The sequence below is a fragment of the Sarcophilus harrisii genome, chromosome 3 (assembly GCF_902635505.1).
Source record: "Sarcophilus harrisii chromosome 3, mSarHar1.11, whole genome shotgun sequence".
NCBI lineage: Eukaryota > Metazoa > Chordata > Mammalia > Dasyuromorphia > Dasyuridae > Sarcophilus > Sarcophilus harrisii.
Genome location: NC_045428.1, coordinates 363,571,939 through 363,593,740, shown reverse-complemented (window position 1 = coordinate 363,593,740; position 21,802 = coordinate 363,571,939). Strand labels below are relative to the sequence as shown.

Sequence of the window (21,802 nt, the reverse complement as noted above, 5' to 3'; positions counted from 1 at the left end):
TTCCTCTCCACCCCTGTGTCTAATATTAGGGGACTTACATTATGATGTTCTCTTATGCAGTGAGGGCTATCTCTTTATATTTGGCAAGGGAGTATCCATCTCTAATCTTCTCTGCCCCACTTTTGCCATTCCTTAAAGGATATTTAATTTCATGTTAGGAGGGAAAGCAAGAAGTTAGATCCAGAAACTTGGATGTTCTTTTCTTCTCAAAAAGAGGATTACCAGGCTGGAATTATATTTATCTGATCTTTTAAATATATTAGTTCCTTAGGGGATATGATTTTCAGAGAGAGAGAGTCCCATGTCAATAAGACATTAGGACTTAGGTTATGCTTAAATTTTCTAACTTTGTAGTTCCTCAATTTACTTAGTTGCCATGACCTATTTTTTTACTCAGCAGTATGCTAGTAAATATTTCACAACTTGCTCTCAAAAAAAGTATGCACTCCATACTATTAATATTTTCACCATTAATTTCTTAAGTCTAGACAACTAACAAAACAATAACTCAAGTCCTGATTTGTAGTGTTTGCTAATTTTCAAGATGTAAATACTGATGTCTCTAAAGAACCAGAGCAGATTTCACTCACTATATCTCTGCCTTTGCTCTAACTCAACACAAAGATGGTCATACTTCTGAGAGGTCATACCTCATACCTCTGTCCTGGATTATCATCCCCAAGTATTCTACTCCTATCTTCAAAAACTCTGATGTTCATTTATCCAATTATAATCTTCCATCATTCCATTTTTCTCCATGATTTAATTATTTTTTAACTTATTTCTCATCCTCAATGTGACTTATAATCTTTCCCACTCTTCATTACCTTCCTAGATCATAACCCACGTTCTGACCACACTTACCCCCTTGATTGCTCCTTTAGTGAACCAATTCAACTCAACATTATTATTGACTTTTAAATCCCTTGATTTCTAGCATTGTCACCATTTATGCTTTGTCAAATTCCAATCTTGAATTATTCTCACCATCGTTTTCCTTTGCTCTTCCTCATATGTTACTGAATAATGTTGGAGAAAATCACAAGTCCTTTGTGATGTTGATTGGGTCCAATTCAAATTTATATAATCTCAACTGGGTACTCAAGACATCAAAGCAATCTCTTCTTGATTCTCCATTTCTTTATTCATGGTAGTTGTCCCAAACTTTCTCTTCTCTTTGCAAACTTCCCATAGAACCCTTTACCTTATAAACTCCTTGAGGGCAGGGACTCCCTTTCTTTTTTCTTTTTAATCCCTAGTCCTTAGTATATGGTAAATAGTTAATACATGATTGTAGATCGATTTTTGATAGTGGTGGGCCCAGATCTCTTTAGGTTAGAAATCTCATCACTATGGATTTTTTCAATGAATTTAACCCAAATTTTATTGTTTCAGTGTCAATCCAAAAGTCCAAACCCAGCTTCTGTAGCCAGGTATAAATTGACTTGCAAGTAAGGAATTGTTTGAGAATGGATAAGAGTAAAATAGTCTCCTACCAAATAAAATTTGTCAATAAATCCAATTTTAATGGAACTTAATCTTGAAATTAATGAAATTAATCATAGAAATATGAAGCTGAGGACTTTACATCATATTTCTCTGAAAAAAACTGAGGCCATTTGCTTTGAGCTCCCTCTTCTCTCCTAATCTTCTTAACCCTTTGACATCATTCCCTTTTGTCCCACAGCATATCCCCCTTCACTGCAATCTTTGATGAAAAGGTGGCTTTTCTCTTAACCAAGGTCAGCCTCTCTAGATGTACCTTTGATGCCATCTACTTTAGCATTCTTTAGCATTTTATCTCCACTTTAATGCATCTTCTTTATTTTTAATCTCTCCTTATCTATTAGTTCCTTCTTTGCTGCTTACAAATATGCTCAAGTTCTCCCATTTCTTAAAAAAAAATACCCTTCCTATACCAGGGCTTCTTAAACTTTTTCCCTTTTTGCCGGAGAAACTTTTACGTGACCCTGGGTATATAGGTTTATAAAATTTAAGTATACAAATCAAATTTACTGATAATTAATCATAATTTTATAACTCCCCATCCCAATATGGGGGTCATAAATCACAGTTTAAGGAGTGGAGCACTATATTACCATCTCTGCCAGCTATTATCTTAGGTCTTTCTTCCTTCTCTCTGCTAATCTTGAAAAAGCTGCCCACATCTAGCTGTTTTTTTCTTTTCTAAATCTTCTTCAGTCTCCATTATTTAACTGAAACTGCTCTCTCCAAAGTTAACAATGAACATTAAATAGCTAAATTTAATGCCTTTTCTTAGTCCTCATCTTTCTTGACTTTTCTGCAGGATTTTCCACAGCTGATCATCTGCTTCTCTCCGGGTTTACAAAGCACTTTTCTCTGTTGATTTTCCTACTGTCTGACTGTTGCTTTTGAGACTCTTTTACCAGATCTTCATCCATATCACACTTGCTATCTGGGGAGTATCCCCCAAGGATCTGTCCTGGACTCTTCTCTCTTTTTTCCCCCTCTATACTAATTCATCTGGAGGCTTTCATCAATTACTGGGGATTTAATTATCATCTCTATGTAGATAGTTCCCAGATCTATATATCTACTCTACTCTTGCTCCTAAGCTCCAGTACCTCATTATTAATTGTCTATTGGACATTTTGAACTGGATATCTCATAGGAATCTCAAATTCAGCATTTCTAAAACCAAATTAATTTTCTTTTCTACTAAACTCATCTTTTCTCTCAAATTCCTTATTGTCAGGGATAGTGTCATCCATCTAGTTATCCAGTTTTGCTCTTGGCTCCTCAATTTTATTCATCTCACATATATAACCCATAGGTTGACAAATTGTATTCTTCCTATGACCACATCTTTCTCTCTACCATTTTATCTTTGGCCCTCATCACTTCCTGACTGTATACAATAGCCTCATAATTTATTTCTCTCCCAACTCTAATCCATTCTTCACATCACTGCTAAATTTATTTTCCTAAATCCTAAAGTATAGGTTCAGGGCAGCTAGATGGTGCAGGGAATAGATAGAGCACCAGCTCTGAAGTCAGAAGGATCTGAATTCAAATCTGGCCGCAGACACTTAACACTTCCTAGCTGTGTGACCCTGGGCAAGTCACTTAGCCCCAATTGCCTCAGCAAAAACAAAAAAAAAAAAAAAAAAAAAAAAGTATAAGTTCAGCCTTTTTAACTCACTCTGTCCTGCCACATACACTTACTAAACTCCAGTGGCTTCCTATTATCACCAGGATCAAACATAAATTCTCATTTGACATTTAAAATGTTTTACAATATAGTCTCTTCTATGATAAGACTTTTTTCCATGCATGCTGGTCTAGATACATTGGCTGTCCAACAGTCTTGCAATGTTGTCCTCCCTTGCCCATACCTCTTAGAATCCCTAATTTTTTTTAAAACTCAGATTATGTCACTTCGGTAGAAGATCTTTTTTGGGTTCCTCAGCTGCTGTTGCTTTTCCCTCTTGTATCCGCTTTGTATGTACCAGATACATTCCCAAAGGTGTATATCTCTCTCTTGTTAAAATGTAAACTCCTCAAGGACAGAAACAAGTGCTTAGCCTATGATAGAGTTAATATGATTGTTGATTTTTAGGTAGTGTGGACCCAGATTTAAAAATCTTATGGATTTTCTCATTGCATTTAGCCCAGATTTTCTTGTTCCAGTGCCAATACAAAAGCCTAAACTCAACTTCTATTGGGGCTATATCTGTTTATATCTGTGGCCAGACAGAAATTGATTTGCAATGGAAGATAGTTTTAGAATAGACAAAAGGGTAATTTTCTAATAAATAAATCTTACTATACATCTGGTCTTAAAGGAACTCAATCTTGGGAGATATATCACCATGAGGATAGTAACATGAATGAAATCATCCTTTTTTTACTTGTTAAAATTAACAATAAAACCAAAACCTTTTGCTATGGACATAACATGGCTTACTTAGCTTCAGGAAGGATATAGAATGCCTGAAGCCAGATGACTGTGGACTCTTTCTAAGACAATCACAATCTAATTATATTGTAGAATTATATCCTATGTTAGTCAGCACAGTCAGGGTCAAACATACTAAATAACCTCCAAAGGCAGTGCCCTGGAAGACTTTTGGGGAGAAGCCTGCCTCTCAAAGCAGTTTTTTATCCTAACCAGTTCTGAGTGATTCCAGAAGCTAGAAGAGCAAGATCTGGCCTGAGATATATTTTAGAAAAGTTTTATCCAAAGGATAGAATTGTCAAAGGAGTGATCCTGCTAGAAAATCCTTCCATTTCTGACTGGAATAGAGAAATTAATTGTACCCTCAGTCCAGAAGTAGATAATGACACTTTTAATGGATGATAAATATAATGACCACAGTAACAGCTAATGATATGATCAGAAAGCAGCTCACTCAATTTTGCTATAACTGGAAGATGTACTCTCTTGATTATTGAAGCATCTAGAAGTCATTTAAAGTGAGATGCTCTTTTAATGCAATGAGCTCATTATAGTGATACCACAGCTCTTCCTAAAGTTCACAGCAATTAAAATCAGAAATAAAAATATAAATGCCATGGGAATTTGGCAATATAATTGTTATATATGGAGTTTTCTTCTTAATAACTTTTTTTTCCCAAATTAATACACCTGAATCACGTTGCATAAAACATAGTAAACAGTAACATAATAGCTTAAAACCTCTTGTGTTCAAAAATGTCAAGGCAAAACACTTTTGGGTAGAATTCTCAATAATTAAGTAGAAATTAAAGAAGGGAGGAAATAGTCTATTCTTCCCGTTACCCATCTATAGACTATAGAGAGCCTGTTTTGAATAGTATACTAACTTGGCTGAGTGATGGCAGTTGAGTGATAGAGTAAATTGTTAAGAATTGATTATATACAAAGTTTGATTACTCAACTCTATCATTTTAAACTTACATGCTGTTAGCATAATTTTACATGTATTTTTAAAATATTATATTAATTCTGCTTATAGTCAATTTTTTCCCTTCTACTTGAATTTCCATTATAACTTGTAATTTTCCTAGAGAAATTCAATATGTTTAAGCATTAAAGAGAAGCAAATCCATTTTCAGTCCTATGTTTAAACATGAAAATCATTTGTTATCAACTAAGAAAATATTCTTCATTCTTTTGTAAAGTGAATGTTAACTCAAATAGATGTTAAGTCTCTCCCCATCCCTCTACCCCCAGCAGCCGTTTAGACTTTTCATCTCATTATTTCTCACACATGTGCTGGACTACAATTTAAATGCAAATGATCCCACTCTTCATTATCTGCAAAGTTCACAGCAGACTGTGTACAGTTTGTGACTATGCCGATGCATGTGAAAATTAAACCATAGTTCATCTGTATTCAAACACATTCATTACCTAGGGTAAATTCAAAAGGGAGATTCATCACTGGTTTTAAATTATACACTTGAGTTGCAGTGTACTAAGTTTTACAGAGAAACAGCTTCTGTTTACCACGAAAGCCTTCCTACAATCACAGGGAGTTTAGAACTTCTTTCGTAGCATCCATGCAATTAGTTCCCAATGACACTAGGTAATTGAAATAAGAAACTTCATTTTAATATGAATACAATTACTTGAGTAGAAAAGAAGCATTTATGATAATGCTACACACAACTGGATAACCTTTAGGTACGACATAATATATATATATATATATATATATATATATATATATATAGCATATATATTATATATCACTAAGAATATTACTACATCAGTCTAAAATACAACAGAGCTATAAATCAATGATTCACTGAACCATCACTTCAGGTAATTTTTCTTTTTTCTTTTATTGTGAAACCATACTTTTCAAACATAAACTTATTGGACTTCTTGTGCCAAGATGGTCAAGTGCGGGAGAAACCCACTGAAGCCTTCCCAAATTCCCCTCCAAATAACTAGAAAACCACTTAAAAGTTCCTCCTAGGAGCAGGAAAATTCTGTCTCACTGGGATAGGAGGGGAATGAAATCCAAGAGCAGCAACTGCAACCCCTTGGGTAAGTGAGCACAGCAAGGTCCCATTCCAGTGACACCCTCCCCCCCCCACTCAGCATAAAACCCAGAGGCTTCCACCCCACTGCTGACCAGTAGTGAAGCCCTGACCTGGTACTGACTAATAGTGGAACCCTAACCCTGTGGCCTACCAGGAAAAAGACCCTGTTCCCATAAGCAACCCAGCAGCAGGGCTTTACCTCTTAGTATCAACCAGAAGGGAAGCCTGCTCTCCAGGGGAAGCAAGCAACTAAGCCTGAAGCCTAGTGAAAGCCAGCAGTAAGAAGTCCCAGCACAAAAAGCTTGGGACAGTGCAGGACCAGAGTACAGCTTTCACATAAAAACACCACATCACAAAAAAGACAGAAAAAAAAAAAAGCTTGATTATAGAAAGTCACTGTGGGGACAGGGAGGATTAGGGCATAAACGTAGAAGAGGAAAAAAAGGTTAATACCATAGGAAAAGATAAAACCAGAATTGGCCAAATGGAAAAAGAAGTACAAAAGCTCAATGAAGAAAATAATTCCTTAAAGATTAAAATTGAAAAAATTGTGGTATATGATTGTAATGGAATATTATTATGCTATAAGAAATGATAAGCAGGATGATTTCAGAAAAACTTGGAAAGAATTATAAGAACTGATGCATAGTGAAGTGAATAGAACCAGGATTCTGTACACAGTAATAAGCAATATTGTTCAATAAAACATTGTGAATGACATAGTACAATGATCCAAGACTATACCAAAGAACTATTGATAAAACATACTATCTGCCTTCAGAGAAAGAACTGATATTGATTGCATATAGACTAAAGCATACTATTTTTCATATTCTTTCATTTTTTCCTCTTATTTGATTCTTCTACAAAATGATTAATATGAAAAGGTTTTATATAATTACACATGTATAACCTACATCTGATTGCTTGCCATCTCAGAGAGGAGAGAGAGGAGGGAAGGAGAAATAGAAGGGATAGAATTTGGAAATCAAAACTTTAAATAAAAATGTTAAAAAAAATTTTAAATATATAACATTATTTAAAATAATTCTTTGGTTAAAGCAGATCATTAAAATAAAAAGTAGAAACTTGCCCAAACCTACCACAACAGAGTAGAAATTACCCTTTTCTTTCAGCTATCAGATAGCTATTTAAATTAGGTCCATTCAGATTCTATGAATCTAAATGGAATGTAAAACACTGTATTCTGAACTCAATACTAAGGTAAAGCAATCAGCTCCTAGCTACTAGTGAAACAGGGAAGGAAGCTTGGGAAAACATTACATCCAGCTTTTGCATTAAAATGTGCCAATTACTCATGTTCACAGTGGAATAGAAGCATTTTCAAAACCACTGAAAACAAAGTCCTATCTGCAAATAATAACCAGGACATTAAAAAAACTGATACAGCACACACATATGCATAGGATGTAATATTAAATGCTCAATACCAGGATAAAAAGCTTTTAGTTAGTTTCATTTTACCAAAGTTTATTTTAAGGCTGTATGTGTATGAGATATGTTTGTGTGTGTGTGTGTTTATATATGTATATCTTTATCTAGTTTAGTGTGTCTATTATATAAACAATATATATCATATATACATATACGCATTATACTGCTACACATGATGAAATACTTTTTATCTAATTAGATTTTTCTAATTTAGTTGATTCTTAGTAAGCTTCCAAGAAAAATCATCCCATAGTTTGATTTGAAATATTAATCCAGATTAATATTTGGATATATGATGTTACCTTCTTTGCGCTCTCTTGTCATGAAGACTTAAAATGATCCCTCAAACCAAGTTGGGGTTATTTTTACGTTATTAGCATCTAGTAAATTTAGGTTATGGAGGTCAGTCCCCTGGAGAATTCTGATACCCTTCCTGCCTCTTCCCCAACAACCCTTCTTTTTCTTCTTCAATAGAGGTTTCAATCTACATTCTCTAACGAAGAAACTTCAATCCACATTTATGTCAAATTTCTACTGCTCACATAGGCAACATCTAAAAATGACTTTTAATAGATGATTAAAATAATGAATTGCTCATCCAAATTGATTAGTTAGCTACTACCTACCCTTCCTGTCAAACTTACATGGACAGAAAAGACAACTTGTGATTATCAGTTGTGTCTATCGATTTTATACTTACAGATACTATACAAGGCACACTTTCTTTCAAGAAAGCCTCTAGTCTTGCTTTAGATAATATAAATCAAAGCAATGCCATACAGTTCACATAAATATTAGTTGAAAAAATAAGTTTATTGGCTCAAGAACACTAGTAACAAATACAAGCAGAAGTAGGATATTTGCTGCAATATGATTTCACTTAAAATCTTAATGAATCTATTTCTCTCCCCACTACAGATACTGATTTGTAGTACATTTATTAGCCAGTTGTATCAGCAATTGGGTAGGCAATTTCTATGTGGACATTCTCTCTCAGTGTTTATATGTGACTAGAATAAGTTGGGTTTTTCCACTAAAAATGTAAAACTCAGAAATCTCATTCCCCAATTTTCCCTTTTGCAGGGGAGACAGAATAGCCTAATGGAAAGGACACTGGATTTAGAGACAGAACCTACTAACTACCTCTGTGACCTTATGCAAGCCACTTCACCTGCCAATTGCTTTGTAAAACACCAAAGGGACTACTTGTTGATTAAAATGGGTATCTAGCATTTCTTTTCCCTTTCTTCTTCAAGCACCAATAGATCACAAATCTATTATTATAAGACCTCTACTGTTGTGCATCAGGGTTTTGGATCCTGTTCCATTTGATGTGGAACAGGAACTTTAATAACTCTTATCCATCCATACTATTTCCATTATCACAAAGAGAAGAACCTCTTGGTACTGTTGATTGTATATCTTAAGACAGATTGTTAGCTAGACTTAATTCTCTACTAGGATCCTCCCTGCCCCCTCCTAGTTTCTCCCCAATTCCTCCCTTGCTTCCTACACTCTGCCCTTTCTTGTGTTTCCCCTGTGCCTTCCTCACTTTAAAAAGTCCCTATTGCCTGAAGTCCGCTGCTTAATCATAAACTCATGTTTGATTTATTAGGCTGTAAGCAGTTTCATGTAATAAATGGCAACCTTTGTGACCATTTTTCACATGAGTTTTTGACTTACTGAACCACTCTTCCAAAACTACTACTTTATATTTAATGACATACCTGGATTCATTCTAATATTACTTCCTAAAGTCTCTTCACTCTCTGTATGGTACTGGATTCAATTCTGAAAACTTCAATCAGTCAATAACAAACTAGGCACAAAATTAAATACACATTGACATTTGGTTTGATTGTCATTTATTTTTTCTTTTAAATAAAATTCCCTTGAAAGTATGCAGTAATCAGGAAGGAAGGGAAATCCCAGGACATGATTCCCCCATAACTTTTCATACAGCCCTATATATCATCTTAAATTATAATTTAAAAACACACACACACAAATGAGACAGCACAAGTATCAGTGCAGCCCTGACTGTTGTCATTTTAAGTTAGTTCCCTGACTTCTCATACATCTCTTGTATAATAAATGTATTTATGAATGTTTGAATATGTATTACATACATTGTAAATGTACAAATAATTGACTTACTGGCATGGTTAATAAAGATGTACATATTGCACAAGATGAGCTTCTTGCTGACTTAAATTATGTACCGACTGTACATTCCTTTGAAAGCTCAACATCCTAAACAAGTTATATTATTCTAGACTAAGCCAAGTAAAACACAATGATTGAGAAATTAGACTACAAAACGAGTAATTCCAAGTCACTTTATATTAAGCCAAAATCTTTTGGCTTCTCAAATCCTAGCTTACTTCTAGCTCACTTTCTTCCTGAGGATTTGAAGTGCTTGGAAAAGAAGAGTTCCCTTGGCCAGACAATAGTTTGGGGTGGAGCACAGCACAAAGTGGGCCCCCTGTTGCTGCTGCTGCTACTATGAGGCAGTGGCAACATCTGGGTAAGTCCCATATTTCTAAAATGGAGTACCTACAAAGTGTGTAAGACTGACCTACTTGGAGGCCATCAAGGTAGAATCTAGCGCACTAGATAAGGACAGTTTTTACAGGTGTTCCCCTAATCACCTCAAATGCATTTCTTAGCTTGGCGGCTTTATGGAAGAGGCAAATGGAAATAAATACAAATTCGATTCCAAATGTCACCCTATCTGGATTTTGTGTATATCCTTTTGGCTTGAAATCATCCTAAGAAAGAGCTTGACTGCTCTCAGAGGCATGGGGTGGTCCCTCTGTCTATAGTTCAGAACAGAGGGGAAAAGTCTGTTGTAACGGGTGTCTTGATTCAGGAAGGAGAATCTCAGCAGCCCACATTGCTGAGCTTGAGTAGGCCAAGAGCCAAGAGAGTGAATTGTTACCTCAAATCAAGAGCTTTCCTCCATCTATCTATACAGTACAATGTACACTTTCTAGCATGAGACTGCATGAAAGGAAATATACTGGAATAAATGTTATGTGTTTGCTCTGTTGTTATGAAACACAAAAAGGACTTCTCCAAAGCCTATAAAGGGCTTGTTTCCAGTCTTGTTCGCTGTTGTCTATTCTTGAAGTAATGTCTCTCTCCAGTTAAAACCTCCAGTTGGTCCATGTGTGAGGGGGAGGATGGGTGGATCTGTCAGCTGCCAGACTCCCGTTTCTCCTAATTCTTCACATGAACAAAATCCCAGATATGGAATCTGTAGTTCCAATGGAAAAGAGAGGGAAAAGAAAAAGATTTAATTCCATAAATGGAATTTATTTTCATTATCAGCTTAATGATCATACACAAAAACAAATAAAAGACTAAAAGTAAAATCTTACAGAATAGTCAAACTTTTTATAAGGGTAGGGAGATTCTAATGAGTGCCAAGTATCAGCCAAATATATTTTGAATTTGTTCCCCTTCCAAGGCTGTCTGAAATTACTCTACTTTGTACTTTTTTCCTTTAACTACAGACACACAATTATAATTGTAATTGTATTACATAAAATAAGTTTTAAAACAAAGATATAGTTAGTAGCCAAGGTAACACAAAAAAACAAGAGAAATTTAAAAACAATACCCTAGCCTATGCAACCCCCTTTTACATTCGTCATGATGGTGGAATAAGGAAAGAAAATGGGGATAAGAGTTCTAGGAATCATAGTTTCTAAATTAATTAAGTAAATATATGTGTATAAATATTATATACGTATAACTGTGTATATGTACATCATATATATGTGTGTGTATATGTGTATATGAATAGGTGTATATATGTATGTTGTTTAGTTATTTTCAGGTCACTTTTTCATGAAAAAAACTGCTGGAAAAGCTGAAAAGTAGCAAAAAATTAATTTAGGTCAAAAGTTTATATTTACCACAATGAATTCAAAATGGATATGTGACCAAAATATAAAAGGTCACACTAAAAAGTATTAGAAGAGAATGAAATCATGTATCTTTCCCATCTATGGCTAGAGAGAGGGAGAGAATACTTTTAGCTAAATAAAAGGCAACTGAGAGCAATAAAAGATAAAGCAGACAACTTTCAGTGATATCAGAATATGTAAACCGAAAAAGCTTTTGTGTAAATAAAATCAATGATGATAGAATTAGAGAAATGGTAGAATGGGAAAAATATTTGCATCAAATATTACTAGCAAGTTTTAAATCAGAAAATGGAGGGAATTGACATAAATTTGCAATGTCAAAAGCCATTTCTCAGTGAATAAGGATATGAACATTTTTTTCAAAAGGAGAATTACAAACTATAAAAGACCACAAGAGAAATGCCCTTGATTTAAATCACTACTAATAGGATAAATACCAATTAAAACAACACTTAAGTTCTAGTTCTAATTATACAAACCAATAGATATGGAATAAAGATGGATATTAATCAATATCAGGAGGGATGGTGTAGACTTTAGGAAGGAAAGCATTCTGATGTACTGCTGATGGAGCTGTGAAATGATTCAATTCCTCTAGATTTCAATTGATGTTGCTTGCTCTACTCCTCCAAGTTGGACCATGCTTGAGAAGAATGAAACCATTTCACCCAAATAGAACTTGTCTTCATCTCAGAATTCTCCACCCTGCCACAATCTTGAGCCATCTTCATCAATGGAGGTAGAACACATATCGAAGCATCCACAGATCCATTAAAGTATTTTAGACAATAACCTTATTAACTTTTAAACAGCCATTAGTAAATTCAGGCAGCTTGACTAACGAGTTCAGAATTCGCATATAAAAATATGTTCCATTTTAAGGAAATTCTACACAAAAAATCTGAATTAATAGCTAGTGAATAGGATGTACTCTCTTATTGCCTATGGTCAGGGAAAAATGGAGGTAATGAGATCAGGGACCAATGCAAGAGGCTCACTAGATTGGGATCAGACTGGAGCCATCTCGAAGAGGCTGAGTGGCTAAACCAAACAGAGATGGGTGAGATCAGATTGCACTGTTAGTTGGTAAGAGCTCAGAGCTGACACTATTCCAAACTGTGATCTGATTAGTACAAAGTACAGGGGGACCACTACCTACTCTAAGGATGCCTCATTGACTGCTTAAAAAATAATAAGGCAGTATATTGTTAATTCATATTGACTTTATAGTAATTTAAGGCCCCCAGATCTTTGTCACATTATTGTTGACAGGTCAGGTCCTTCCCATACTGTATTCACATAATTGATTACTGTAACCTAAATATAGGACTTTATATGTATCCCTGTTGGGATTCAGGATAAAAATTTCTGTTAAGATCATTCTAAATCCTGATTCTGTCATCTAGTAAAAATACATAGTCTATGCCAATGCTTTAAGCAGATTAAGATGTAATTGAGAATAAAATAAACAAAAATAAAATAAAATGTAGGCGTTTAGTATGTGGCTTTCTAAGTCAATATGTTGGCCCTAGGGGATCTTTATGTATCATTTGTTGATTTTGTTTTTATTTGACTTTGATGCTACTGATAGAGCATATTACCTATTCTTCCCCTTAGCTTGTTGCTATGCTCAACTAGAAGGAAAATAAAGTTTGGTTTGTAAATACTATTTGGAATGTGAAAGAATGGCAAGACAGGGAAACTTTAAAACTAACCTTCTCCAAATTAAATTTGGCAACAGAAACCTTTAGGATTCAAAACAAATGAACAGAATCCATAAAAGCTTGAGTGAGATTAAAGGGGAATGGTGATTATTTTGAAGCAAAATTGAAGAAATAAATTTTATTTTAATACTGAGATATTGTCATTGAAATAGGGCAGTTGAGTTGGAGCTCCTTAAACACTTGACCAGCTAATAATTTTTGATACACACATAAATTGTCCCATTTGTAAAATGAGAATAATAGCACCTGCCTCTCAGGGATGTTGTAAAGATAAAATATTTTTTAAATGTTTTGCAAACTTTAAAGTGTTACATAATTTTGTTATTATTGGGTCATTTTCCAGTCATGTTCAACTCTTCATGATTCCATTTCAACCTTATTGGCAAAGATACTGGACTGGTTTGCCATTTCTTTCTCCAGCTCATTTTACAGATGAGGAAACTGAGGCAAATAGGGGTAAGCACTGCCCAGGAACAGACACACAAGTGTCTGAGGTCAGATTGAATGTAGGTCTTCCAGACTCTGGGCCTATCCTCTGAGTTACCTACCTGTCCCCCACATAACTATTTATATTCATTGATTATATTATTAATACCACCAATAGATTCTATAATTCATCAATTACATAATTAATAATGTTATTTATGTTTTAAATAATATAATGGGAAAAATTAAAGAAAAGACATTTATCAATGGAGTTCCTTACAGCAAGACCATTTAAATTGTGGGTTACAACACCATGTGGAGTCACATAACTGAATGTGGGGGGGGTTCCAAAAAATTTGGCAACAGTAAAAGGTATCAGATATTGTGCCAAGATTTAATTCTTTATGTAAAAATAAACAAGCATCTTAGTAGCATGAAAATTTGCTTTTGTCTTTAAGTAATGACAAAATTATATGCATACAAAAGAATTATTTTAAAATAAATTTATTTATGACTTATTATAAATTAGAAAAATTTAAAGACAGCCTTCTTACCAATTTTCAAGACCTCCTTCTTAGTCTTCTCTGATTACCTAGGTCAAAATGATCTTTCCCTCCTCTGAATTGGTATAATACTTACCCTTTGTACCATTTCACAGGAAACATCTTATACTTTGTATTTTAGTTATGTAGGCTTATGGGGCTTTTTTATTCTCATTATTAGATTGCAAGTTTCAAGAGGACAGGGGCAGTATTGTTTACATCTTTTAGTCCCAATACTACCTAGCACAATGTCTCATACAAATAAGGCTCCCAGTAAAATGTGGCTCCAGAATGAATGTACTACCACACATAAAGATCTTACATTTTTATCCACCAGTCAGCCAATAAAACATAATGAAAACATCAGGTCCTGCTTAGCACTTAAACATTTAAGTAGTAGTGTGAATTACCTTTCGCACCATCTGCACAAAGTCCTTGGAGTTCTGGGGTGAGAGTCCTTGGAGCTGGCAGGTACATGCCTCGAGGGAAGATGCATGGGCCACTATCAAGATATTATTTCCTGGGAATGGAACAGCAAGCATGAGAAAGCGGCTTTGGGAGACTACCTAGGTGATCTGCAAAATGGCGGCCTGCGCCACAGCCTCTCCCATTTCTTCCTGTTAGATATTCTATTCCACCAAACTCTTCCCCTCACTGTTGCATAAACACTCCCCTTGCTTTTCTGTCTCCTAACTTTTGTTTATGTCATTCCAGAATGCCTTCCCATCACCATTCCACCCCATCTCTTTTAGCATTCTATCTGTCCCTGAAGACCTAGTACAAATGCCACTTCCTCCATGAAGTTGTCCCTGATCCTCTCTCTTAAGGGTCCTCAAACTACGGCCCACAGGCCAGATGCAGCAGCTGAGGACGATTATCCCCCTCACCCAGGGCTATGAAGTTTCTTTATTAAAAAGCCCACAAAACAAAGTTTTTGTTTTTATTATACTATATACTATATATATACTAAATATAATGCTATATATTATAGTCCGGCCCTCCAACAGTCTGAGGGACAGTGAACTGGCCCCCTATTTAAAAAGTTTGAGGATCCCTGCTCTCTCTTCTTCCTTGGTTGAAAATTAGTCTTTTCCTTCCTTGGAACTTAGAGGGTGGTGCTGTAGTACTAGATTCAGAGTCAGAAATCTGTGGGTTCAAATCCTGCTTCAGACTCTTACTAATCATATGACCAAGGGCAAATCACTTTAGACTCTCTAAGACTTATTCCTTCATCTGTTAAATGTAGGGATTGAACTTCTACCTCAAAATCTATGATGCTTTACCTCTATTATACACAGGTTCTGGTTTACGAAATAAGGACTTACATAACAAGCAGGCAGACATAATTTTTGTTAAAAAAACAAACAAACAAACAAACTGGTCTGCTAGTCAGGAAGACCTGGATTCAAATTCTAGCTCTAACTGGCCGTGTGACACTGGATAAATTACTTAACCTCTCAGTGTCCCCAATAACTCTTTATGACTACCCATTCACAGAAAATTGGCTAATTTGCATTGGTGGAGGTAGCTTTTATGTCAGAAACTATTTTCTTTAATAACTCACAGGTCTGGACCAAAAAAAAAAAAAAAAAAGATCCAGAGGGGATTTTTTTATTCCACACAGTCCTGAGCCTTTAGAATTTTCTGACTAATAGGACATTATTAAGTGTGCACTAAGGCTAAGTAGTGGTAAAATGAGTGATGTGAAAGTGACTTTTGGGAACATTTTACAATAATCTGGCCATCCTAGCTATTCCAAAATTCAAATAATAATTTGAAAATAATATAGTTTGTTTTACAAAGGAAATAGAATGGGCTTAATTCTGTATACAGGGGATATGTTACAGAAGAAAAAAATAAAAGAATCAAAACCTCAAGCAATAATCAAATGGCAAATCATCAGGCACAACTTTAACAGTCTGAAACAATAAATGACTTGAATAGATTAATATCATCTAGGCTGCCATGTGATCAGCTTATAGGCAAAGCTGGCATGTCACAGTCTGCTACTTCTAAAAATGAATGCCTTTAAACAATATCCAGCATGTACCATCAGATTCTGCATTCCATGTCATAGGGTGAGGGATATCATTCAATATGGTACCATCTAATATTGTATTTCATGTTACTAGTAGTGTTATAATGTACAGCATGTGCCATCTTATTCTGTATTCCATGTAATATAGGATGATGGTACAATATCCAACCATCTAATGCTGTATTTCATGTTACTTTGAGTAACATTATATGCAGCAACATTATATCCAGCGTGCCTCAGTGGAATTCCCTGTCATCTGAGACATTCACAAGATAATACAAATTTAACGTCTATACAATATAATGTCTATACAAAAAATTGGGAAAATATTTCTTTTACATTAATCATTTGGCTGCTAAAACAATCTTAAAAGAAACAAGAGAAACAAGTCAACTATGCTAGAGAATGACCACTGGATTCAAGATGGAGAAAAAGAGAACACTGCTTACCTTTGCTCTTACATTCACTTATGATTTCTTTCGTGACTTGATAGCTTCTACTGATGTATGTATCATAGGACTCAGAAATCACTAATTTGCTGACTGGTATATGAGGTCTATAAACAGAAGAGAGACCAAAAGAAATTAAGGCATTTTGACAGTTGGAGACAGAATGAGTGATAACAACAAACATGAATTTGGGGGTAGGAAAGATAGTGTTGTATAGTCTGAATCATAAAGAGCTGTGTTTATGTCTGTTCAACACATTCTGAGAAAGTCATTTCACCTTGGTACCCCAAGCAATCCTTAAAGCATGTAGGTTATAATGCAGGCTGATTGCATTGGTAGGGAGATTTTCTTTAGCAGAAATTACCCATATAGATATCCAGTACAACATACGAAAGTCCAAAACATAGTAAATAACTAGTCTCAGTTTTCTTACTGGCACCCTGTCCCTGATTTTTTAATGAATATTTATTTTTTCCTTTTTTTACTATATAGCAACTCTAAGGAAAAGACAGGTACAAGAAACATTTTTCTAAATGGGGCAACTGAGAAGCAGAGAGCTGTCCTTTCTACATCATTCCACCATAATGATAACAGCAAATTTTCAAAGTACTTAAAGTTTGCAAAGTACCCTTTTCACAATCACCATGTGAACTTGGGAATGTAAGTACTATTTTTATTTTACAAATAAGGAAATTGAAATTCAAAGAGACATCCTCTGAAGAATTGAAGTCTAATAAATCAATTGGTTATCTTGTCTACACAATGTCAGATTATTTATTTACCAGTTGACTTGGTCATTGTCTAACCATAGCTTTAATGATTTATTATGATCAAAGGGTTAGAGGAAGGAAAAACTGAGATCAAATGAGGTTTTTAGATATTTCCTGAATCTGTATCAATCATCTAACTCTCCTTGTACCAAATATTCTTTAGAAACAAGTTTAAGAAATATTTAGGATTGTATATACTTCTTCCTTTATAGACTTCTTTGTAAAATGAAAAAGATATTGGGCAGATCATTAGAAGAACTGCTTTCATAAAATCCATCAGAATTGCTTTGATAACCTGAAAGATACTTTAGTTCAAATTTTAAAAGTTCAATCACCTAATTTTACAGAGAATGAAACTGAGGCCCAAAGAAATTAAGTGATTTGATCAAAGATACACAACTTGTTTGTGTCAAAGGTTGTGCCCTGACTCTGATTCTCATTCCACTCCATCATGGTTCTAGGTCTAGATTAGGCAAGTCTGCCAGCATCATAGTATAGTGAGATTCAATTCCACAAGCATTTACCAAATATCTACTGTGCTCCAGTCACTCTGATAGGGTACTGAGAATCCAGCGATAAAAATGAGACAGGCTAATCCCCAAAGAGCTTATGTTTAACAGGAGAATACACCACCGAGAATAAATATAAGACATCAACTGGTTTCAGGAAAGAATTGGAGTAGGCAGTTTGTAAGTTCCTTTTTCTTACTCTGGAGCCTTTGTTTTTAATCTGCAAAATACATATGCATGGGGGTAGGAGGAGGAGATTGAGAAGACAATTTCTAATTGTCACTTCTAGTTCAAAAATTCTATAATGCTACATTTTGTGAGTGTTTATAAAGATTTCATTAAATTTGTCCACTCATGACTATAGTTAAGAGAAACTGAATCTAAAGCCTATAAACAGCAAAACAGAATGACACAAAGAGCCAGAGAACTATTGCAGTGGGTCACAATTTATGTTTCATGATCAGTTTTATTTCTTCTAGGTCTCAAGGCTCATAAGACAGTACTAATTTATACAGCTGTATTAACAATACTTTTCCTTCCATGACTGCAGTTATAAAGGAAAACTAATGTCTCTCAAGGGACCAGAAAACACTTCATTAGAAATCTTCTAATCCCACTTACTCTATTACTGGATCTCTCACACATCAAACATACAACAGAATGTAATGTCCTTTAGAGCATGGATGGTTTTGTTTTTGTTTTGTATCTATAATGCCTGGCATTTTTCAGTTATATTCAACTCTTTTTGATCCCTTTTGGAATTTTCTTGGCAAAGAGACTGGAGTGGTTCATCATATGCTTCTCCAAGAAGAAAATGTCCCCATTTTACAGATGAGTTATTGAGGCAAATAGGGGTTAAGTGACTTACTTGCTCAGTCACAAGGCTAGTATGCATATGAGGCTAGATATGAACTCAGATTGTGCTGACTCCAAGGCCTAGGGCTCTACTCATTGCATTACCTATCTGCCCCAATAATTAGATTTGTCCAAAAGTGGGATGGATTGTAGAAGGGTGATTGGATTTCCCTCCTTGGAGGTCTTCAAGCAGAAGCTGGATGACTGTTTATCAGGGATGATATTGTGGGAGTTCTTTTTCTGCATAAGCTAGACAACCTTCAAATTCTGTGAACCTGTAATTCCTTCCTGTGCCTTGTGGCCTGGATTGTGACAAAGATCATACTGTATACAAGTCTAAATTTTATTAAAAGATAATTATACAGACCATGCAACTGACCAGGAACATAAGAATGAGGATTCAGCTCTCCCGGTTCTTAGGCATCTGACCTTGGCCATGCTTCTACCATTTCTTTGGCCCTACTTAGCATTTCCCTTAATGCTTTTCAATTTAAAGGTATTCCAAAGGAAGTGTAACTCAAGGAGGATGGGCCCTTCATTTTCAAATGCTGACTTTCACATGGGCATAAACAAAAATAAAGGGTCAGTAGGTTTAAAAGTCAAACAAAAGGCTGCACAAATATACACCTGTAAATGGGAAAAGGTGAAGAGAAACAGGCACTATCCCTGTCCTACCCTTGAAGTTTCCTAGACTCACCTCTTTTTTGTGAATATGGGTGAACAACAACAAAAAAACCCCCAGTGCGGATGTAATAATCTACACACAGTTTTCAAGTCAGAATGAGAAGAATTTTAGGAACTGTTAAGGGGAAAACCAGAGATTTATATTCAACCAAGGCTGGCTGAGAATGGAACTGTGGGGGAAGACACCTTATCCAGGCTGGCAACTAGTCCCCCAGTTTCCCATCAGAACATACAATTTCTGTTGGCTCAACAATAGTACTTTTGGCTGCATTCCTCATATCAGAGCAAAACTGTCCTGAGGGAGAAATGTCATGGAGGGGGAGAGAACAAAATGTGAAGTACAACCCATGGGGAGAGACATTTTAAAATCTTGAATCCCTCCCCCCCCCCCCACTTTTTTTTTTTTAATCTATAGAACAATTCCTCAAGACAAGGGGAAATAGCAGATTCAATTGAGGTTCTACTTAACATACTAGATAAACTAGTCTAGGAATAAGACACTCATTGCCTACCTGACCTAGAATGCCTATGAGGTTTTTCCATCGGATTTGTGCTTTTGACTTTAGAAAAAGAAGAAGTGGCAGAATATCACAGGGGATAAAGAGATGGTTAAAGTGAGAACTTGTCCTAAATATAGTCCTCAGATATATGAGAGAGATACCCCACTATAATAATTAGGAATGCATATTTCTATAAAAAGTATTTTTTTTTACAAGTACTTTACTCTATACTTAGTGATTAACCTTGAGAATATTAATTGAAGCCAGATTAACTTAATTTCCTTTTTTTTTTTTGATAGAAAAATATATCAGGAGAATACCATAGTATACCTAAATTTTAGCAAAGTATTTAATGAGGTCTCTCTCAACATATTTTTGAGCAAAATGGAAAGCTGTGGGCTAGATAGCAAGAGTTGGATTGGTTAAATATCAGGGCCCAAATGACAGTCATTAATGGACCAATGTCAACATGGAGAAAAGATCTCTAGTAGAATGCTCCAGGGATCTATGTTCAATCCTTTGACATTTAGCTTTTTTCTTTTTTTATGTCAATGACTGATGAAATCTTATCAAATATTCAGCTGATACAACATTTAAAAGGACAAATAAGAAGTTGGATGAAAGAAACAAAATCCCAAATGACAAATTAAAGATAATCAAGAGATAATAATAAATATGAGATTTTACAAGTGGGTTAAAAAATCAGTTACATGAATCCAGAAGTTGGGGGAAGGACTATAGATAGACAAGAGTTTATGAAGAAAGGACTATGAGTTTTAATAGAAATCAAACTCAGTCAATGTGTGAGATGGCAGTCCAAAAAAATTAACTCAAGTTTGGGCTCCATTAATGCCCCAAATTAGGAAGATGATTGCCTCATTGTACTCTGTCTATATCAGACCATATCAGGGAGAGAGGGATTATTGTATTCAGTGCTAAGAACCCTATTTTAGGAAATAGAAATACTGAAGTGCATCCTAGGGAAGACAACTAGGAGAATGAAGGGTCTAGAAATGATGCTATATATGGATCTGATGAAGGAACAGGGGATGTTTAGATCAAAAAGAAGACTTGGTAAGGGCAGCATGACAGCTATTTTCAAGTATTTGAAAGTGTTATGTAAAGGAGGTTTTGAACTTGTTTTGCCTGGCCCCAAAGGCAGCTAGCTGTACAATGGACAATAATAAATAATAATGATGTAATACTTATTATGTGCCAGGTACTGTGCTAAACACTTTCAAATTATGATCTCATTTGATTCTCACAATAATCCTGGGAGGTGGGTGCTATTATGATACCCATTTTATGGAAACTAAGGCAGTCAGAAGTTAAATTACTTGCCCAAGTCACCCAGATAGAAGGTTTCTGAAACAAGATTTGGACTCAAGTCTCCTGGACTCCTTCACTCCACCACCTAGCTGGAGAAATGCTGACTAGCTGGGTGACTCTGGGCAAGTCACTTACCCTGACTGCCTCAGTTTCCTCAATTGTAAAATAAGAATCATAATAGCAGTGTTGTTGTAAGGATCAAATGAGATAAACTTTGCAAGCCATCCGTCTTTCTATCCTTCCTTCCGTCCTAACTAGGAACAATGGGGGAAAGCTGACAAAGTGGAATCTGGTTCAATATATGAAGAAACCTCATCCAGACGACAGATGTAGAGAACAGAACACGTGAACATAGCTGCTGCTTCAAGTACATGAGAAGTCTTGCCCTGGGGAAGGCGGATCACAGGATTCAGAAAGGACCTCAGAGAGCATTATCCCCACAGGGCTAACTCAGAAGGTAGTTCCCTCACCCTGGAGGTCTCGGCTGGAAGGCCGCCTGTCAGGCTTGCTGTGGAGGCCGCAGGGAGGGACAGTTCTGCTTCAGAGGAACACTTCCTTTAGAGGAACCAAT

The 21,802-nt window shown here is 35.5% G+C and overlaps 1 protein-coding gene across 2 annotated transcripts in view; it reads right to left on the bottom strand.

Annotated features, from left to right (window-relative positions):
• Nucleotides 1–9,318: 9,318 nt before the first annotated feature.
• Nucleotides 9,319–21,802, bottom strand: part of UBASH3B (ubiquitin associated and SH3 domain containing B) — a 160,593-nt gene continuing 148,109 nt past the window's right edge. For both annotated transcript variants that reach the window (XM_031960177.1, XM_031960176.1), the window contains exons 12-14: nt 16,585–16,691; nt 14,508–14,617; nt 9,319–10,729 (exon numbers count right to left, since the gene is read on the bottom strand). In XM_031960177.1, the coding sequence (XP_031816037.1) occupies nt 10,592–10,729; nt 14,508–14,617; nt 16,585–16,691 (355 nt within the window). In that variant the 3' untranslated portion in view covers nt 9,319–10,591. The remainder of the gene's footprint in view (nt 10,730–14,507; nt 14,618–16,584; nt 16,692–21,802) is intronic.